A 20214-nucleotide genomic window follows, 5' to 3' on the forward strand; every position below is an offset into this window, starting at 1 on the left:
GTCTGGGGCTCTTTTACTGGATCCAGAGTCGGCGGCATGCACAGAGTGACTGGCACCCTGAACCAAAACTGCTACCACAGCATTTTGCAGCGCCATGCAATACCCTCTGGTATGCGCCTAGTTGGTCAGGGGTTCATCCTACAGCAAGATAATGAACCAAAACATACCTCCAGGCTATGTCAGAACTACCTTAGAAGAAAAGAACAAGACGGTAGGCTTCAAATCATGGAATGGCCAGCACAGTCTCCAGACTTAAACCCCATCGAGCTGGTTTGGGATGAACTGGACAGAAGGGTGAAAGCAAAGCAACCTACAAGTGCAACACATTTGTGGGAACTTCTGCAACAGTGTTGGGAAGAACTTTCCGACCAATATTTGATTTCCATTGTAGAAAGAATGCCACGAGTGTGTTCGGCTGTTATATCTGCAAAAGGTGGCTACTTTGATGAGTCAAAAATTTAGATTAAATTTTGTTAAACAAAACGATTCCATGATTTCTTTTTTTATCTCCAATTGTTTATTTGTTCTATGCTTTAATTTCAGAGTACATTGAGACATTAAACTGCGTAAATTTCAATAAAAACTGGAAAAATTGAGGTGTTCTAAAACTTTTGACCGGTAGTGTATATATATATATATATATATATATATATATATATATATATATATATATATATATATATATATATATATATGTAATCCTGAAACTGTTCCGTCTTGCATGTCATTGGTACAAGACAATTTTATGAATACTTTTTTTAAGAAAATAGAATAATTGTGACACCCTGGGATCCTTCAAGAAGCTGCTTGATTCTGGGGTCAATAAGCTACTAACAACCAAACGAGCAAGATTGGCTGAATGGCCTCCTCTCGTATGTAAACTTTCTTATGTTCTAAATATATGGACGATTAATAAAAATTGATCCACGTGTCCTGTCTTTTCACTAATTTATATTTTCCTAAATGGTTTGTAATTGAAACATCAAGAAAACTTTGTTGACAACAACAGCACACGCAAAACGCCCTGAAATAATTAAATACAGTAATAACTTAATCCTAAGCGTTTCGGTAACCGTAGTTACGAGCATACATAAAACTGCAAATGGTATGGGAGTTTGTTAGCTACGAGAACCTGGCTGTCCAATCAATGATCAGTTTGTTTTGACGTAACCTGCAGCGGGTAGTTTTAGAAAGCAGGAACCTTTTTTTGTACAATGAGTCAGAACAGGACAATACAGGTATTATTTCTGTTTAAGTTCATCTAATCAGAGCTTTGGTCGAAATGTTATTTGTGAACTAACTGTAATTGTGATATCTTAGTACGGTATATAGGAAGTGAATAGAATACTTTGCTATGTTTGTATTAATTACATTTTTATACAGATACTGTTAGAAATGTTGGTGTCTACTTATTTAGCTTAAGTAGTTTTAGGCAGTCGTAGTTACAGTTTTCTTCTTATAAGTAAACTGAAATGGCTGTATGTATTTTTTTTTCATGGTACAAAACTGTCTGGTGCAAACAGAAATATATACTTTTTTTGTTTGTTTTTTTACCTGCAGAACTGATCTTTACAGTGGTCTTTGCTGAAGTTGCCGAATTTGACATTAATATAATGCAATGGCAGCGGTCAGTTTAATGGTGCTCTATGAGGACGAGTCTGTGGAGGTTCGGTATTGCGATGGATCCTGTCTGCAGCTCTCGCCTTGTGGTTGTGAGTTTCTTTTAGAGAAGACGCCACATCCATCAGCACATCCTTTACAGCAGTTCGAGAGGATCCGGCAGAGGACTCAGTTTGTTCAGTAGCTATAAAGTACGTGTTAAATTTTTTGCCTGTCATTTTAAATTTCCTAAAAAAACAAAAACTTATAGGCATCGAGGGAACAGTATATGAATTCTGTCTCGCATTACTCAAACGAGATTATTACGTCAAACTTATTTTAACTGGTTTTTCATCCATATATATATTTCTACTGGTACGTTTACTTGAGAAAGGCTCGTGTTTATTTCCTGTGTAGAGAAATAATTTAATAGTACTTTTACAGAACATGAACAGGGTTATACCTGAAAATATACTACCCTACCCTCCACTGCCCGCCCACAAGAATACCTGAATTGTGTGCAGTACATTTGTGCTATTTTTAGTTAGTTAGTTAGTAGCTAAGGGATCAACAGTAAAGGTTATTTTGGTGAATCTTAAATCCTTTATTTATTTATTTATTTATTTATTTATTTATTTATATTTTGTTCACTAACAGGAACAGTTGGTCCAGGCATTGGAGTTCAGAAACAGATTTGCTACTGTGCCATACCTTCCAACTGCTCTTATACCTACAAACAGTAAAACAGTAAGTAAAACTGGTCGCAATTAACAGCAGTATACCAGTCCAAGGCCAGCAAAATGACCAGAAGTAGTTTGCTAAACTTGCATTAGAGAGCATTCGTTCTCAACATATAGCATTTTACCAAAGGCAATTGTATAACATTTTATTAAATAACCATGATGTCTAATAGCATGTATTTTGCTCTGTAAGATGATTCAATTTATATCTGGCTAAATGTAAAACCTTTTAATCATAAACCTTACCTGTATTTTGTGTTTTACAGCATCTTTTTATTGACATCTCAGAGGTTAAATGGCCCAAATCTGATGCTAACGGTGTAACGTTCACTGATAACGATGGAGTAAAGGTGACGTCTTGTGATGGAAATGCTTTTCTCTATCTGGCCCCATCGCACCAGGAGTTTTCAGTGGAGTTTCTCTGCAAGGCTAGTCAAACTCCTGCCAATAAAACAAAACCATCAGGCACACTTATCAAAGAAAACCAAGAGAATATACACAATGATGGTCCAGATTATTGTGCATCCAGCAAGGACACACATCCTCACAGTAATCCACATAATGGGAATAAGGAAATATATGAGCCTTGTACCAAGCATGAATATGTGTACACCTGGGTGGTTCAACACCAGTCCGTGTCATCCTGCCTGGCTTGCTGGAACTATCCACTGTCATTGGCATTAAAATGTAGTAAAAACAAAGAATCAGCAAAACAAGCGTCTGATGAACCTTTAAAAACAAAGAATGTAAGGGTTCCACCTCCAGGAGAAGATACGCTGCAGAATGAAGTAAGCATCCTGCCCAAAGCTCTTCCACTGAGCTGTCCCGCACCACACTCGCACAGGTTAGAACAGAATGGTTTATATAATCTGTTGTTGATAGTATACAGTATGTACACTTATAAAAGTTCACCACAGTATATTTTTGTGGTGATTTTGCAGTTTTTACCCAAATAAAAGTTTCTCATAGTTAAATAATAGCAAAGCATAGTTACGCATTGTAAAGCAGAGAGGTATGGTAAAGCATATTCATAGACTATGGTAAAATCAAGTATAACCATTATAAAGCATGTTAAATCTGCAGAAATACCATGCAAAAATACAGTGGTAAACTTTTATAAGGGAACTGCTGAAATTTATAGCCACATTAACCATTTAACACTAGGGGAAATGTGTGTTAAGCTTTAGATTTTTTTAAATAGTTTTTATTGTGTACAATTGCTCCTAGTGTATGATTATAAAATAGCAATTACCAGCTAAGTATTGTGCTGAAAGCAGCTATTGGATAAACTGATCTCGCTACCTTTATCCTTGCATAAAGTCACTGCAGAAGCAGTATGGCTACACAAGTGCAGATTTAAAAATTAAACTGTAGGACAATCTACAAATAAAGTATCAGATGATGCTATTGTATTAACGCCTGTAAATCACTTTGAAGTACAAACTGGCTGCTGACCCATTTTCTACAAACAGTATATACAGTGCTGCTAATTAACTAATTCATATTTATATATTTATTTTCCACAGATGGACTTTCAAAGACTCGGTTTCACAAGATGATCAAGAGATTGAACAATTTCTTCGTACAGAGCTTGTGAAAATAGTTTGGTGTCAAGGTATAGTTTATCGGTAAGCAGTTTATGTGGTTTCTTTTTCTGTATTTTGTAGGTTTATGTATGACAGTCATTGAAATTTGAATTAACCAGTCACTAAATGATCTGCCCATTTGTGGCTGTGTATTAAAGGTGCCTTGCTTTTCACTTAATTAGTTTAGGTAAATGTTGTTACAGGTTTTGGTGTATTGCTGTGATAAATAACCTTTTATTTTCTTCCTTCTAAATTGAAGTAAGACAATCTAGTTTGATTTCACATCAGGTTAATCCATGGTGCTATCAGTGGTGTAGAAATATACCCTGGAGATGGAACAGTCATCAGATCAGAAGGACCTGTCGCAAACTACTTCAAACATTATCTGACAAAGGGCCCTGCAGAACAGGTACAATATGTGTAAAACTCAGATGCATGTATAGGAATTTGATATTTTCTATATTTAAACCCTATTAGTGTCTGCTGATAATACACACACATTATATTTAAAGCAATTCTTTTATTCCCAACCCAGAGTGAAGAGAAGATGTATGTAATGAGCAGCCTCCCTCCTGATGTACCTGGACAGAGCTACTCGGTTCGATCTGTTGTCACTACAGCTAGCAGGTAAAAGAGATGCAGTACTGAGTGTCGTGTTGATATGCGCCTGAGACGCGCCTGAGACCACAAAGTTAATGCGTTGACAGTTCCTCTGGACATTTTGAAAATGCTGCTGCCTCGATCCCCAGGGTCCTAGTGTACCACCAGGTGAAAATCACATTCATGGACTGGATGTGCCACCACAAGTTGGGCATAATTTAAAATGTTTTGCATTTCTCTTCAAAATAAAATATATTGCAGAGTGGGCACAAACGGGCATTCGTGCACGCGTGGGGGGGGGGGGAGGCTATTTCCTGGCATACCGTGCGAATCCCTGTTTGTGCTGATCTATTTTATTTTGAAGAGAAATGCACAACATTTTAAATTATGCCCAACTTGTGGTGGCACATCCAGGCCATGAATGTGATTTCACCTATAGAATACAATCGTATTCAATGTAAGTTTCTGGTGGTACACTAGGATCCTGGGCATCGAGGCAGCAGCATTTTCAAAATGTCCACAGGAACTGTCAACGCATTAACAAAGGTAAGGCGTCTCCTAATAAACAAATAATAACAATACTACACAAAGTCTTTGCTTTTATGTTTTGTTGTTTTCCTGTTCATTTCGCAATGTGTAAATAGCTTTGCACAAAGACCGATGCAGCTTTCTGTTTTCTCCGATTCGCTCTTTGGTAGTTTGACATTTTCCATTTCGCAGTTTGTTTAAATCACTTCACACAGAGACCGACGCAGCTTTCTATTCCCCCCCCCCCCCCCCCCCCCCCCGATTCTCTCTTTGTTGGTGTGTCATTTTCCACTTCGCAATTTTTTTTTAAATCAGTTTTACACAAAGAACCATGCTGCTTTTTATTTTTCTCCAATTCGCTCTTGATTGTTTGTCATTTTCCAATTCGCAATTGGTTTAAATCGCGAAATGTTTTTTTTTTTTCCGTTTAATGTCAGAAATCGCAGATTGAGTGTAACGCACATTTATTTATTTAAATATATATATATATATATATATATATATATATATACAGCTCTGGAAAAAATTAAGAGACCACTGCAAAATTATCAGTTTCTCTGGTTTTACTATTTATAGGTATGTGTTTGGGTAAAATGAACATTTTTGTTTTATTCTATAAACTACTGACAACATTTCTCCCAAATTCCAAATAAAAATATTGTCATTTAGAGCATTTATTTGCAGAAAATGACAACTGGTCAAAATAACTAAAAAGATGCAGTGTTGTCAGACCTCGAATAATGCAAAGAAAATAAGTTCATATTCATTTTTAAACAACACAATACTAATGTTTTAACTTAGGAAGAGTTCAGAAATCAATATTTGGTGGAATAACCCTGATTTTCAAGCACAGCTTTCATGCGTCTTGGCATGCTCTCCACCAGTCTTTCACATTGATGTTGGGTGACTTTATGCCACTCCTGGCGCAAAAATTCAAGCAGCTCGGCTTTGTTTGATGGCTTGTGACCATCCATCTTCCTCTTGATCACATTCCAGAGGTTTTCAATGGGGTTCAGGTCTGGAGATTGGGCTGGCCATGACAGGGTCTTGATCTGGTGATCCTCCATCCACACCTTGATTGACCTGGCTGTGTGGCATGGGGCATTGTCCTGCTGGAAAAACCAATCCTCAGAGTTGGGGAACATTGTCAGAGCAGAAGGAAGCAAGTTTTCTTCCAGGACAACCTTGTACTTGGCTTGATTCATGCCAAAGCTGCCCGATTCCAGCCTTGCTGAAGCACCCCCAGATCATCACCGATCCTCCACCACATTTCACAGTGGGTGCGAGACACTGTGGCTTGTAGGCCTCTCCAGGTCTCCGTCTAACCATTAGACGACCAGGTGTTGGGCAAAGCTGAAAATTGGACTCATCTGGGGGTGCTTCAGCAAGGCTGGTGGAGAGCATGCCAAGACGCATGAAAGCTGTGCTTGAAAATCAGGGTTATTCCACCAAATATTGATTTCTGAACTCTTCCTAAGTTAGAACATTAGTATTGTGTTGTTTAAAAATGAATATGAACTTATTTTCTTTGCATTATTCGAGGTCTGGCAACACTGCATCTTTTTAGTTATTTTGACCAGTTGTCATTTTCTGCAAATAAATGCTCTAAATGACAATATTTTTATTTGGAATTTGGGAGAAATGTTGTCAGTAGTTTATAGAATAAAACAAAAATGTTCATTTTACCCAAACACATACCTATAAATAGTAAAACCAGAGAAACTGATAATTTTGCAGTGGCCTCTTAATTTTTTCCAGAGCTGTATATACACTTATATTTTCTAGCCGTCAAATTTTTTTGGTTAACTTGTTTTATATGATTACCCCTAAAATAAAGGACTCTTTTTATTTATTTATTTTTTAAACTAAAAGACATAACCAACTCTAAATGTAATTATACTGTACATTTTTGTGTTGGCACACACCTACTGTATTGGTTAAACACAGTATTTTTCTGTTTTAGTATTCAAAAGGATGGATCAATATAAAGCTTAGGTTATTTGATCAAATACTATCTAAATATAAAGCTTAAACTTCTCTGTTTCTTAAAAAAGTAATGCATCCTCCTGGATGGGGTTTAGTTTTGTCAAGAAATATTAGATGGCAGATGTTGGTCTATTTACAAGCTTGACACCTTGTTTAACATAAGCGTTCCACTTCAGATCCAAGTCACTGTCAGCACTTGGGCTGACCAGGTATGCATGCACATAAATTAAAATAACCCTTTTCTACAAATGCATTCATTCAAAGTAAGCAAAAGATTGATTCTTTTTTAATACAATATGTTTTCATGTTTCCCAGTGTGGTTTGTCAAATAATGAACCTTCTGGATTAATTCTAAGATGTTAGTTTCCCAATATGTACTGAACTAGATTGTCACCTACATTTCTTTTTAAGTTAATGTTTTATGTTTTTTTTGTTTGTTTGTTTTGTTTTTTTTATATATTAACAGAATCCTTCAATGCTGTCATCAAGCCAGGCTTTCGTTGAACATGTCCAACAATATCTGCTGCTGGAAAACAGTAATGTTTTTTATGTTGTTGGATCGAGAGTTTAGGAGGGAATGTTTTAATTGCTATAAATGTTGAGAAAAAAACCTATATCAACTTGATATTAAATGATTAATTAAACTAGTATCACAATTTAAAATCACTTTCAAGTTAAATTATGTAATTCAAGAGAATTACTATTTCCATTTTCTTTCCACCACCACTGTTAGAACAGCAGTTTTTATTGTTTTAAAAATAAAACAGATACTAATACTCAATTTACAATTGCCAGTTAAAATGGTGAAGTTTTAGCTGGAGAAGGGTGACCATGTGTTTTTAGTTAGTATGCCTATTTATTCCATCTGTGGTAGATCAACTCGGATGTGCCACGTATTCACATTTCAACTGGATTTTTATAAATACAATAGTTGGTCTAGTTATTTTGGTAAAATATGCAGTTGTCTCATCACTCTCTTATAAATGACTTTCTTTTCACTACTGTATTTCTATACGTTCTATTAAAATCTCATTCCCTACTTCTCTGCATCAGGGACATGTATTTTTTTTTTCCTGGTAGAGCCACCAAAACAATCTTTATTCATAGTATAGGAATTATTAAAGAGCATTGAAAAGGTACACATTTGACACATATTCTGAGATATTTTAACAGGAGTACAAAGATATGTATTAAATACAGTATGTCATTTCTGTGGGACGTCCACTTTATCATAGGATTGATTCACTTCAATCTAAAATCATTTATACATTTTAACATCTGAAATGCTATTGGAATGAATTTCCCCAACTTCTGTATTGAAATAGTGATTCAAAAAGTATTAGGTCTAATTAAGCTCAAGGCTATACCTGGAATAGATCGATCTGCTATATATCAGGAGTGGGTCATTCCACGCCAACTCAGCCAGGAAAGGGGCATTTTGTTGCCCGACTGTCTCAGATTTTGTTAGAAAAAATTAAGGTCAACCTAAAAAGTGATAAAAGTGACCCTGACCAGAAAAATCAGCCTGGGCTCAACTTAGACGCTACCATCGTGTAGCACCTCGTTCGACTCTTAATGAATAGGGCTGTCAAGAAAAAAATACCAGGAGCACCTAACTCACTTCTGGAAAGTTGCCAGACGAGGGGTAAGTGATGAGTTTTATTTGAACTTCAGCCCAACCGTTTACCCTGTAGGGGATGCGGGTCCTAAAATGTTAGTATTGCTGTAAGAATCTTAGGGACCACTCTTCAAATTTTGTGAAACACTTTTGGTTTCAAGTCCCTCACACTGGTCATTAATTGGTGTTTCTACCAAGTTTATGTGCTCCTGGTATTTTTTTTCTCAAAAGCCCTATTCATTAAGAGTCGAACGAGGTGCTACACATGATGAGCCCAGGTTGATTTTTCTGGTCAGGGTCACTTTTTTTTACTTTTTAGGTTGACCTTTGCCAGGTCACAGCTCAAAGGGGAAATTACAAAAAACAAAAATGTGTGTGTGTGTATATTTTGCATTTCTAAACTCAGCAGGCCCTGAAAACTCCCAGGTGAATTTTTTAGCACAATCTGAGACGGTTGGGCAATGGCTCTGGTTGAGTTGGTTTGGAATGACCCGAGTCTCATTTCCATTATATTATGGGGTCTGGCTATGCTTTAAGTTAATTTAAATGTGTATTTAAAGTTTGGGATAGTCCCAGGGTTTTTTCCAAGTAGTACAAACTATTGCACTTGCTTTCTTTTTTTGTTTTGTTTCAGGACAGCATCAGTTCAGTGCAAAATAACAGTCCCCCAGTTCTGTTAAAGGAAGCTAGCATTCCCAACATAGGGCATTTCACTGCCTTTTCAGATGGAAAAGTTCATGTTATCTACTGTGACGGTGTGACACTGCATATGATGTGGAATTTCAAAACACAGGTACAGTATGTCAATGCTAAGCTAACTATTTTTGCAAACTTGTTTGCTTTCTCAATTATCTAAATGTTGGTACTAAAAAACCCATCCTGAATCTTACACTCCATTGGTAAAACTATCAAGAGATTAAGTAGACAACTAAGTATTTTCACTTGGTGACCTCATCAGTATCTTTGTTTGAAATGTTGTGGGTTGGGGATATCATTTTTCATATATATATATACACTACCGGTCAAAAGTTTTAGAACACCCCCATTTTTCCAGTTTTTATTGAAATTTAAGCAGTTCAAGTCCAGTGAATAACCTGAAATGGTACAAAGGTAAGTGGTAAACTGCCAGAGGTTAAAAAAAAAAAGTTTAGGTTACTAAAAACTGAAAAATAATGTACATTTCAGAGTTATACAAAAAGGCCTTTTTCAGGGAACAAGTAATGGGTTAACAACTTACAGCTGTTCTGCAGCAGTGGAAGTAAATTAAGCCTTGAAAGTTGATGCTAACAATTCCTACAGGTGTCCCAACTTTTGTTGATTACTTACAAACCCTCTGTCTGTATAAAAGCAGTGTTGGAACAGACTGTGTGACTACACCCTCTTAAGCATTATTTGGACAGTATTGTACTGCAGGAAGTAGTATATTGCTCTCATAATGGCGAGAAAAAGGCAATTAACAAAGGAAGACAGACAGACCATTATAACCCTTAAAAGTGTAGGTCTTTCCTTTAGAGAAATTGCAAAGAAAGCCAAGGTGTCAGTGAGTACAGTTTCCTACACCACCAAAAGGCACTTGGAAACTGGAGGAAACTCTGACAGGAAGAGGTCTGGCAGACCCAAAGCCACAACAGAATCAGAAGACAAGTTTCTGAGCGTCAACAGCTTGCGTGATAGGTGGCTCACAGGACAACAGCTTCAAGCACAGCTTAACACTGGTCGAAGTAAGCAAGTCTCAGTTTCAACTGTGAAGAGAAGACTTCGAGCTGCAGGTTTGACAGGTCGAGTGGCAGTAAGAAAGCCATTGCTAAGATGGCAAAATAAGAAAAAGAGGCTTGCCTGGGCCATGAAGCACCGCCAGTGGACTACTGAAGACTGGAAGAAGGTCTTCTGGACCGATGAATCAAAATTTGAAATCTTCGGTTCATCACGCAGGGTTTTTGTACGCCGTCGAGTAGGCGAAAGGATGGTTCCTCGCTGTGTGACACTAACTGTCAAACATGGAGGAGGAAGCGTGATGGTCTGGGGCTCTTTTGCTGGATCCAGAGTCGGCGACTTGCACAGAGTGAGTGGCACCCTGAACCAAAACTGCTACCACAGCATTTTGCAGTGCCATGCAATACCCTCTGGTATACGCCTAGTTGGTCAGGGGTTCATCCTACAGCAAGATAATGACCCAAAACATACCTCCAGGCTATGTCAGAACTACCTTCGAAGAAAAGAACAAGACGGTAGGCTTCAAATCATGGAATGGCCAGCACAGTCTCCAGACCTAAACCCCATCGAGCTGGTTTGGGATGAACTGGACAGAAGGGTGAAAGCAAAGCAACCTACAAGTGCAACACATTTGTGGGAACTTCTGCAACAGTGTTGGGAAGAACTTTCCGACCAATATTTGATTTCCATTGTAGAAAGAATGCCACGAGTGTGTTCGGCTGTTATATCTGCAAAAGGTGGCTACTTTGATGAGTCAAAAATTTAGATTAAATTTTGTTAAACAAAACGATTCCATGATTTCTTTTTTTTATCTCCAATTGTTTATTTGTTCTATGCTTTAATTTCAGAGTACATTGAGACATTAAACTGCGTAAATTTCAATAAAAACTGGAAAAATGGAGGTGTTCTAAAACTTTTGACCGGTAGTGTGTGTGTATATATATATATATATATAGGGCTCTACGGTGTGCACAATTTGGTTGCATATGCGACCATGAAAGTTGTTTTTGCGACCATCAATTTTATTTTAGGCGCACATGTGCGACCAGTGCTTTCATGACCTCAAAACCAGTTTAGAAATGAATTTTATCAGCTGCAAATATAAACTCAACAACTCAACAAAATCAATGTTTTCTGGGTAAATTCTAACTCAAACAAGTGTTTTTTATCACTGTGTGTCCCAGGGATTATAGTCCATTATGTCATTATTTCTATTGCTATTCCACACACCACTGCTTTTAAGTGCATTCAACAACATGCGCTTTGATCAGTGTTCAGTACTCATGGTTTGCAAGACAGTTATAAGGGCGTTAAGAACCAAAACATTGCATATAAACAAATAGTCAAAATATAGCTTATTTTTAGCTTCTCAAAACCAACAAGACATATTTGTGTGGTAATATTTTCTGACCCATATTATTATTTTATATAGTCCATGTTCCTTAAACCTGGTTGCCTTTACCACCTTTCTTAAGCTGTTTTTGTTTGGCTGAGATGTTGTTTTTTTTTTTTTGTAAAGGGCTGCTCTGGGTCGGCTATCAGCAGTTGTTATTTTAGCCGATAATGTACACAGATATTCATGCTTGAATTTCTTCCAGTACAGAATTTAATGTTTGGTCAGACGCAATTACTAATGACACAAGAACACTGAGATACTAATTTTCCCAGTGCTGTGTAACATGCGATCATCCTGCAGTAAATAAGTCTAAAAAAAGTGGTGTTTGGATTTGTTTTTAAATATCTGAAGACAACAATGGAATAGCGAGTTGTGTGCAGAATAGACTTGATGCTACATTAAATCCAACAATGAACTGCGAGTAGAATATTATTCTGATGCTCAAAAAAAAAAAAAAAAAAAAAAAAATAGGTCCAATCCTAAATAACATTGATAGTTTAAGTTGTTATTATTATTATTATTATTATTATTATTATTGTTATTATTATTGTTATTGTTATTGTTATTATTAGTTTAGAGTACATGTTGTCTATACAGTTACCAGGCTAGCATTCACCCTAAGTAATGTTTTGTAGTTGGTTTCAGGCTGACAAAACTGTAATAAATATAGGGGTATTTATTATTCGTAAGAAAATAGTATTAACCAGGCAAATTATTGTTCAAATGCAGCATCGATGCGTGGTTAGTTACAAAACTGCCTCTGCGATGTCTCTGCTCCGTCTTTCTCTTTGGCAGCTTGGCATCACCTCAGGTCTGACTCCTCCTCCTTGAACATAAATAGTTTCGCTGAAAAGCACCTTTTTAAAACCAAGACTGCATTTTTAAGCAGTGTATGCTTAAAATACGAATTTAACAAACGTTGTTGTAGTTGACATTGCGTGTGCTCGTTTATTTTTTTTATTTTTCTACAGCACAGTAGAAGTTGTAATGCACAATGTTTGACAGCAAGTGGCTATAAAAAATGTAACATTATATATTTTTTCTACAGAAGTGTTTTTACTAGTACAAATGCAAAGTATTATTTTTTTGTGTCTGTTGTAAAACAAATGTATAAATTGTTGACAAGCACAATATAATACTACGTTATTCTTTGTATTCATTTTCTGAAGTAAGTGCAACAAGTAAACTATATCTGTTAATTGTTTAACATTTATAATTATAAAACAGTTTAAATATAGGCTATATCTTGTTCTAGAAGTTTACCTGAACTGTCTATTATTATCGGTATCGGCCAAGAAAATCTTATCGGTGCACCCCTAAAAAAAAAAAAAAAACTCCCATTCTGAGCTTCTAACTCCGGGCTCGGCCATACCTGGCCTTCAAGTAACCAAATATGGCTCTTGAGTCTCTAAGTCAGTGTTTCCCAACCAGTGTGCCGTCAGGCATGAGCAGGTGTGCCACAGAATTATTTGAAAAACTACATATGAGAAAAAAAAAAAACTTCCCATGTGTTTTGTTGGAATCGGATGTCATTCTGTACTGTTGCTCTCTGGGTGGATATGCGATGCAACATTATGCTACGCTCATGTGAACTTGCTGTTATGGGAGTCACATGGTGGTCAGTGTGTTTTTCAAATCTTAGAAAGTTACAGTGGTGAATTTTGAATTTATGACCAAAAAATTGACAAATATAGATAGAGATTTTGGCTCTGAAGCTGAAACTAAGAAACTAAGAAAGTGAAACTGGTGAACCGACACTTCTGTGAGATAGGGTTGCCAACTGTCCAATTTTTTGACCGGACATCCTGTTTTAAGGGAATTTGTACAGTGGGGTGTGTAGTGATGTCCGGTTTTCAAAATATTGAAAGTTGGCAACCCTACTGTGAGAGCTATCTGCAATATATGGATTTTCATTTACATGGGAACCATCTTGCCCTCTTCCCCAATGTCTCATGTGCGTGGAGAAACTCTCAAACAATGCCATGGTGCCAAGTAAGTTAAAACAACACTGTGACAGGGTGGCTGGGTGGTGACGTCACGGCAGAAGCAGGAACTACAAACACTGCAGTTTAAAACAAAAAGGTGGGTTCGCCGTTTTATTTAAAGGTAGCAAAAATAAATAAAATATTTAAACAAAAACACTGGCGCTCACAGAGCAAAATAAAAGAGTAAACAAAAACAAATCGAACACAAAATCAACAATAAATAATAAATAAACCATACAGGTCAGGCTGGGCAGTCGCTGTCACTGTTCCTGTATGTTATAATTTAATTTAGTTTCGTTTTCACACGATCGCTCCGCTCCGCACTCGCTCTCTTCGCTCCTACAACACCCACCATGAGTGCCGAGAGCTGCAGGCTTTTATTAAGGTGAACCATCTCCCAGTTAGCAACAAAATTAATCCCGTAATTAATTCAGGAGATGGTTCACCTTAATAAAAGCCTGCACGGTAAGTTTAAGCATTGATAACATCAGGTGATATTAATGGTGCTCCAAGAAATTAAAATCAAGCGGAAAATTTGCATTGCAGGTTGATGAATCGACAGATATCAGTGGCCATGCTCAGCTCTTGGCTAATGTAAGGTACGTCGACGGAGATAGTATCCAAGTACGATAAAATTAATGATGTTAGAGGAACGGCAAGGGTGGCAAACCGCTTAAACCGAGTTAACAATATGGTGGTGTGCCTCAAAAAAGAATTAAAGGTGTGTGCCGTGGCAGAGAAGGTTGGGAGCCACTGCTCATAGTCATTCACAAATACACACACAATGTATTTTTTTTTTTTTTAATTAAACGTGCTATTAGCGTCATCGCACATCTGACCAACTCAGGACGTGATATCTCATTTTATGTATTTATTTTTACGTCCTCCTACCCGCTGCTCTTATTGGTGCTTGTGTTCCTGGAGTCTGATTCATCGTGTTTTGATTGGTCGAGAGATCTATCAATAAGCAATATGCACACATCACAATCTAAAACCCCGCTTTTACTGAGTTTTTACTTTTTCAGTTTCAAAGTGTAGTGTAGAGTTCTTTAGTTTCATTTAAAAAATGGTAAAAAAAAAATATATATATATATATATATATATATATATATTATTCCTAAGAAAATAGTACTAACCAGGCAAATGTTTACTTATATGCAGTGAATAACTGGCTTCAACAAAAAATCTGATTTACAATGACATCTCATGACAAAATATGCAGCAAAATACCCAGAAGGGGAGGCGCAGAAAAAGGCCTGCGAGCTGCAAAAAAAAATTGAAAGCGGGGCAAAATAAACTACTGGCATAGTCGAATAAAGGTGGAAGTTTAAATTCAGCATGTTTAGCGGGCTCTTTAGAGATCGTTCGCAAAGGTAAACCTTTCACTGCAGGCAGTTTTTGCATTTGAATCCAGATTGAATCTGTTCATCAGAGACATCGAGACTGGCAGACTGACTCACTTCAAGATTCATGCATGGTAGCGGATCCTAGCAACAATCATCTAGATCTGCAGCAGCATGTGGCGTTTACATCTGATCTTTAAATGTTGTTCAAGCCTCGTTTTGTGGACTTTCGCAGACAGAGCATTTCGTCCAAGTTTACGATTTGTCCCCATGAAACTTATGTGGAAGCACTGGATTTGACGGTGATTCCGAGCATTTCAATCGAAGATTTGGAGCTGGAAGTTGCCGACTTCAAGGTGTCAGACATTTGGATTGAAAAGTTTCGCACTCTAAATTCAAATCTGGAAAGCCTTGCTAGCAACGCACAGAACAAGCAAAACTGCATAAATGTACTGATTTGAAAAAATTGGAGTGCGAAGATAAGCTCATTCTGCAAACTTGGAATGAACTTCCACTTACATACGGCACAATGATGCCCCCTCACTGAATTAAAAATATACCTATTTTTAGATTAGCGAGCTCCATTTATCAGAATGCAGCCGGTTTATGACACAGGAGCGCTGCTATTTAAGACATCCCAGATGCACTCGCACTTCCAATAAGCAGTAAAATGGCTTATACTGGGATTAATGCAAGCTCCATTTTCAACACGAATGGTTGCAGAAAAACAACTTTTGATGAGGACGACAACATGTTTTGACAAGTTTGTTTTTATATTTAAAAAAAAAAAAAAGAACAGAAAAAATCACGGTCGGGTGTCAAAACGAATCTGTCTTGGAACAAAATGCTGTTCTTGAATGGCATTTTTCAAACTTCATGTTTACTTTGATATGTTCTATATGTACTAGCATTTTATTTATTTATTTTAGCTAACGCTAATTATTTTTCTAATAAAGTTACTTGACATTAACAACACAGATTGCTATATATATATATATATATATATATATATATATATATATATATATATATATATATATATATATAATTATCCTTTTGGAGCATATAAAATGATAAACAATTTTTTAACTTAATATCTTTGTTTTTATTTATTGTACTTAATTTTTACAATGGGGTTTATAATGTAATTTGGAAATATATGTGTGTCTCCAAGTCTTGTTGGAGAGGGGATTCAGGGCTCAAAATGCGTTGAAGACAGCCCTCAGGAATAGAATGGCAAGTGACAGCCTATTCCTCTCTATAAGAGTTGAGGGAACTCACTGGAAGGAGTTTGATTATGGGAAGGCCCTGGCTTAAATCGGTTCGTATTGAAATAAGTTGTTTGTGCAATGTTAGCCTGCACAGGTTTAAATTGTAGAAGAGAGAAGAGCATAGAAAAGAATGAAGAGATGAGTAAAACAGAATAAAAAAAATGAAAAATGTATTATCACCAAGCGGTGGAGTCAACACCAACTGCACAATGTTTAAGATATACGTTTTTAGTTAACACAATTGTAACTTTTGTTTTTCTCATGTAGCCAACATTTGAAATAATGAATCTTCAATTAAACTTATCTATATCCCAGCATCAGAAAGCAGAAATCCAGTTTTCCCCTGGGGATGAGGAGGCTGCAACATTAGAGTGGTGCAAGTTGATGCTGCCAGATGGACAGTGCCAGCTGGTACGGCTTCAATCTCCTGGACTGTATGAAAGGTAAACTATTTCTTAGTAGGATTACAGTACTTTGATTGCCAGTTTTTGTTTGTTGGAGAAGTACCATAATGTAAATTTACTTCATTTAAAATGACTAGATATTAATTTTCTCCAAATGTAACATTTCTGTTTTTTTTTTTCTTGTTTTTTTTTTAAATTTAGTCGTCGCCAATTATTTTTACCCCGGTTTTCACCCCAATTTAGCATGCCCAATTATTATCTGTATCCCCGGCTCACCGCTCGCAACCCCCCCGCCGACTCAGGAAACGGAGGCTGAAACACGCGTCCTCCGAAACGTGCTCCTTCCAAGCCGTCATTTTTCGCACTGCAGATCCACAGCAATGCTACCAGACCTATAGTGCCGGAGGACAACACAGATCTGGCGGCTCCGCTGCAGAGCCACAGGCGCCCTATCGGCCACAGGGGTCGCTGATGCGCGGTGAGCCGTGGATTCCCCTGCCGACCTAAGCCCTCCCTACCCGGGCAGCGCTCAGCCAATTGTGCGCCGCCCCCTAGGAACTCTCGGTCACGGTCAGCTGTGACATAGCCTGGATTCGAACCAGCGATCTCCAGGCTATAGGGCACATCCTGCGAGGAGCGCCTTTACTGGATGCGCCACTCGGGAGCCCCCAAATGTAACATTTCTGAATCATAGTGACTACCAGCAGGGGGGTGACATGGATGTTATTAATTATTTCACGCATTTTAATTTATTATGTCTATTTTAAATCTGGTACTCTCACTACACTTTTTTTTTTTAGATATGTCAATGTAGCAGTGAACTGGTGTAAGTGGTTGAACCAGAATCCACAGAAGAGTGGTGATTTGTGCAAAGATTTTCAACCTGCCAACCCTAGCGATGATTGGTAAGAAGAAATATATATATATATATATATATATATAATTGTTTTCAATTGTGGAATCGGGAAAGTAGTCTTTCACCCTCTTAATAAAATAAATGCAAACAACCAACAGCAAAATTTCAGCAGCAGTAACGGCAAAAAGGGGTTGACCTACATAAATGCGGTTAACTTCTTTATTGAATAATTTTTGTTTTGAAGTGACAAGCTTTATTTTTTTGGTTAAACAAACTGTTATAAAATAAAATAAAAATGATATTATAATGTACTTGAAAATGCAACATGTTAAAAATCTATTGAAAACAGGGTTAATGGGGTAAAGCTAGAAGGGCTCCAGCCCTCTAAATAAACAAAAAAAAGAATGTCTAAATAGTAATGTTATCAAAATGTCAAAGTCCTGAGATGGGGGCACATTTACTCTGAATTACTCTGCTCATTAAAATACTATAAGAGGTAATCAGAAAAATATATAAAATCATGTTTAATCACTTGTAAGGATATCCCAGGATCTTCAAAGAGTTTGAGATATGTTAATTTGAAACTTGCTGTGGTTTGCACTGCTTGCCGCTGAAAAACTGTAAAAGCTTAAAGAAGATATGCAGGGGCTGGTAGTTATTCTTCTGAGTTGTGTGTTTCTTTTTTCCTTTATCTCGTAGGAAAAAATGTTAACACTTTATTTTACTGCTAATAAATAGTTTTAGAGTAGTTCTTGTACTATATAGTGACTTTAAAAATGGTTATATACTGGGGAAGGAGTTGTTCTTAACTCATCTGAAATGGCTTTCAAGTAGTATAAGCCATTTAAAGATAACCGTACATTTTAAAAGTTGTTTAAATAAATTAAGTAACCATTAACAACGAATGAAACAGTTGGATGGAAACTAGTTGTTTACGACAAAAAAAAAAAAGTGTGACGAGTAATAAATTATAAAGCCGTAATTATAGGTCTTAAAATGATTGTGTTTCTAACATGAATACATGTTAGAAATGATTACTATTTGCTTTCTTTTTACAGGTCTGTTGTAGCAGAACTCCAGAAAATCAAAAGGTTTAACTGTATCCTTTTTATTCATTTATTTATTTTCTTTCACTATTTGTTTTAACAACTGATGAAAGAAAAATAGGCAACTTCCTCTGATAGAGTGAGTTTCTGTCAGCCTCAGTCGTAACTGGGGCTGATGGAGTCTTCAGCAGTTGTCATTCTCCAAATGTAATAATATTCAGGTAGGTGACAGCAAATAATTGATTTTACACAAAAACAGTTCCTGTGTTTTCTTTAACAAAAATCCAGATGTGCTGGAAAATAGTGGAATCTTAAAGTCAACTTCTGTTGCGGAACATCAATTCTGTTGTAATTCTGATAACATTGACTCCATAGAGGATTTACATTCTCCAGAGAAGAACATTGCAGAAGCACTTGAACGAACTTCAAAAGCCATCCAAGACATTGAGCTGCTGTTGTCAACAAGGATTTCCAGGAGGCAGTAAAAAGAAGAAAAAGAAGACCAATGTGGTTTTGCATATATTTAATATTATTTTTTTTTTATAAAAGAATACGATTTGTTTTGATGTTTTAAAAATATTCTATATACTTACAAATGTCTTGTAACAGATGTATGTGTTTGTCATTCTGTATCTGTCTTTTTTCTTCACTAATTCTGATAAATAGCACGCTGTGGTGCTGTTAATCAAGGTGAGCATAATCAGTGATGGAAACCTTGATTGTTAACTGATACTAATATGTGTTGCTTATTTAAAATAAAAGTACCATTTCAATCATTTTATTTATTCATTTATTTAGTGTTTGAATAAATCCAACCGGAGCCAGGCACCTCACAGGTATATACATATAGTCGAAAGGTGTGAGTCACACAGGATGATATTCTTATTTCAGGCAGTACTTTAAATTGACTTAAATGGTTTCATTTGTTGATGGTTGTAATGCATTCTTCAGGTACAGGATGTTTCCAAAGACAGCATTTTCCTATTATGACTAACTTCGGTTAAGAAAATGTGGGCAGCAGTGTGGAGTAGTGGTTAGGGCTCTGGACTCTTGACTGGAGGGTCGTGGTTTCAAATCCCAGTTGGGGGACACTGCTGCTTGTACCCTTGAGCAAGGTACTTTACCTAGATTGCTCCAATAAAAACCCAACTGTATAAATGGGTAATTGTATGCAAAAATAATGTGATATCTTGTAACAGTTGTAAGTCACCATGGATAAGGGCGTCTGCTAAGAAATAAATAATAATAATAGTAATGAAAAAACAGATGTCAGTTAAGTGACTCTAACAGGTTTTAAACAAGGATTTAACCAATTTTGTCTGTTCTGAACCAAGCAGCAATAAAGTAAATGTTATGCATTAGTTATAGCAGTTTTAAAGGGGCAGATCTGAAGACTTCCATTTTTAAAGGGGCAGATCTGAAGAATTCCACCTTTTATGGAGTTAGATTGGAAATAATAAAAATGTTTTTGACCTCCTGGAGATTCGTTTGTTTATTTAAAAAAAAAAAAATGTGATAAAATAATGAACACTATGTAAATAAT

The 20214-nt window shown here is 36.6% G+C and overlaps 1 protein-coding gene across 1 annotated transcript; it reads left to right on the forward strand.

The window, feature by feature from the left end:
* Positions 1-1134: 1134 nt before the first annotated feature.
* LOC117409637 (uncharacterized protein C5orf34 homolog) lies at positions 1135-19447 on the forward strand. Its single transcript, XM_058995659.1, is given in 14 exon segments — positions 1135-1238; positions 1561-1797; positions 1799-1811; positions 2257-2346; positions 2606-3183; positions 3866-3967; positions 4214-4334; positions 4461-4552; positions 7506-7575; positions 9292-9450; positions 16681-16808; positions 17570-17674; positions 18684-18724; positions 18960-19447. Coding segments are annotated over 13 exon segments (1875 nt in total). The 5' UTR covers positions 1135-1238; positions 1561-1618; the 3' UTR covers positions 19157-19447.
* The last annotated feature ends 767 nt before the right edge of the window (positions 19448-20214 follow it).

Source organism: Acipenser ruthenus, chromosome 2, assembly GCF_902713425.1.
Source record: "Acipenser ruthenus chromosome 2, fAciRut3.2 maternal haplotype, whole genome shotgun sequence".
In the NCBI taxonomy this organism is placed as follows: domain Eukaryota; kingdom Metazoa; phylum Chordata; class Actinopteri; order Acipenseriformes; family Acipenseridae; genus Acipenser; species Acipenser ruthenus.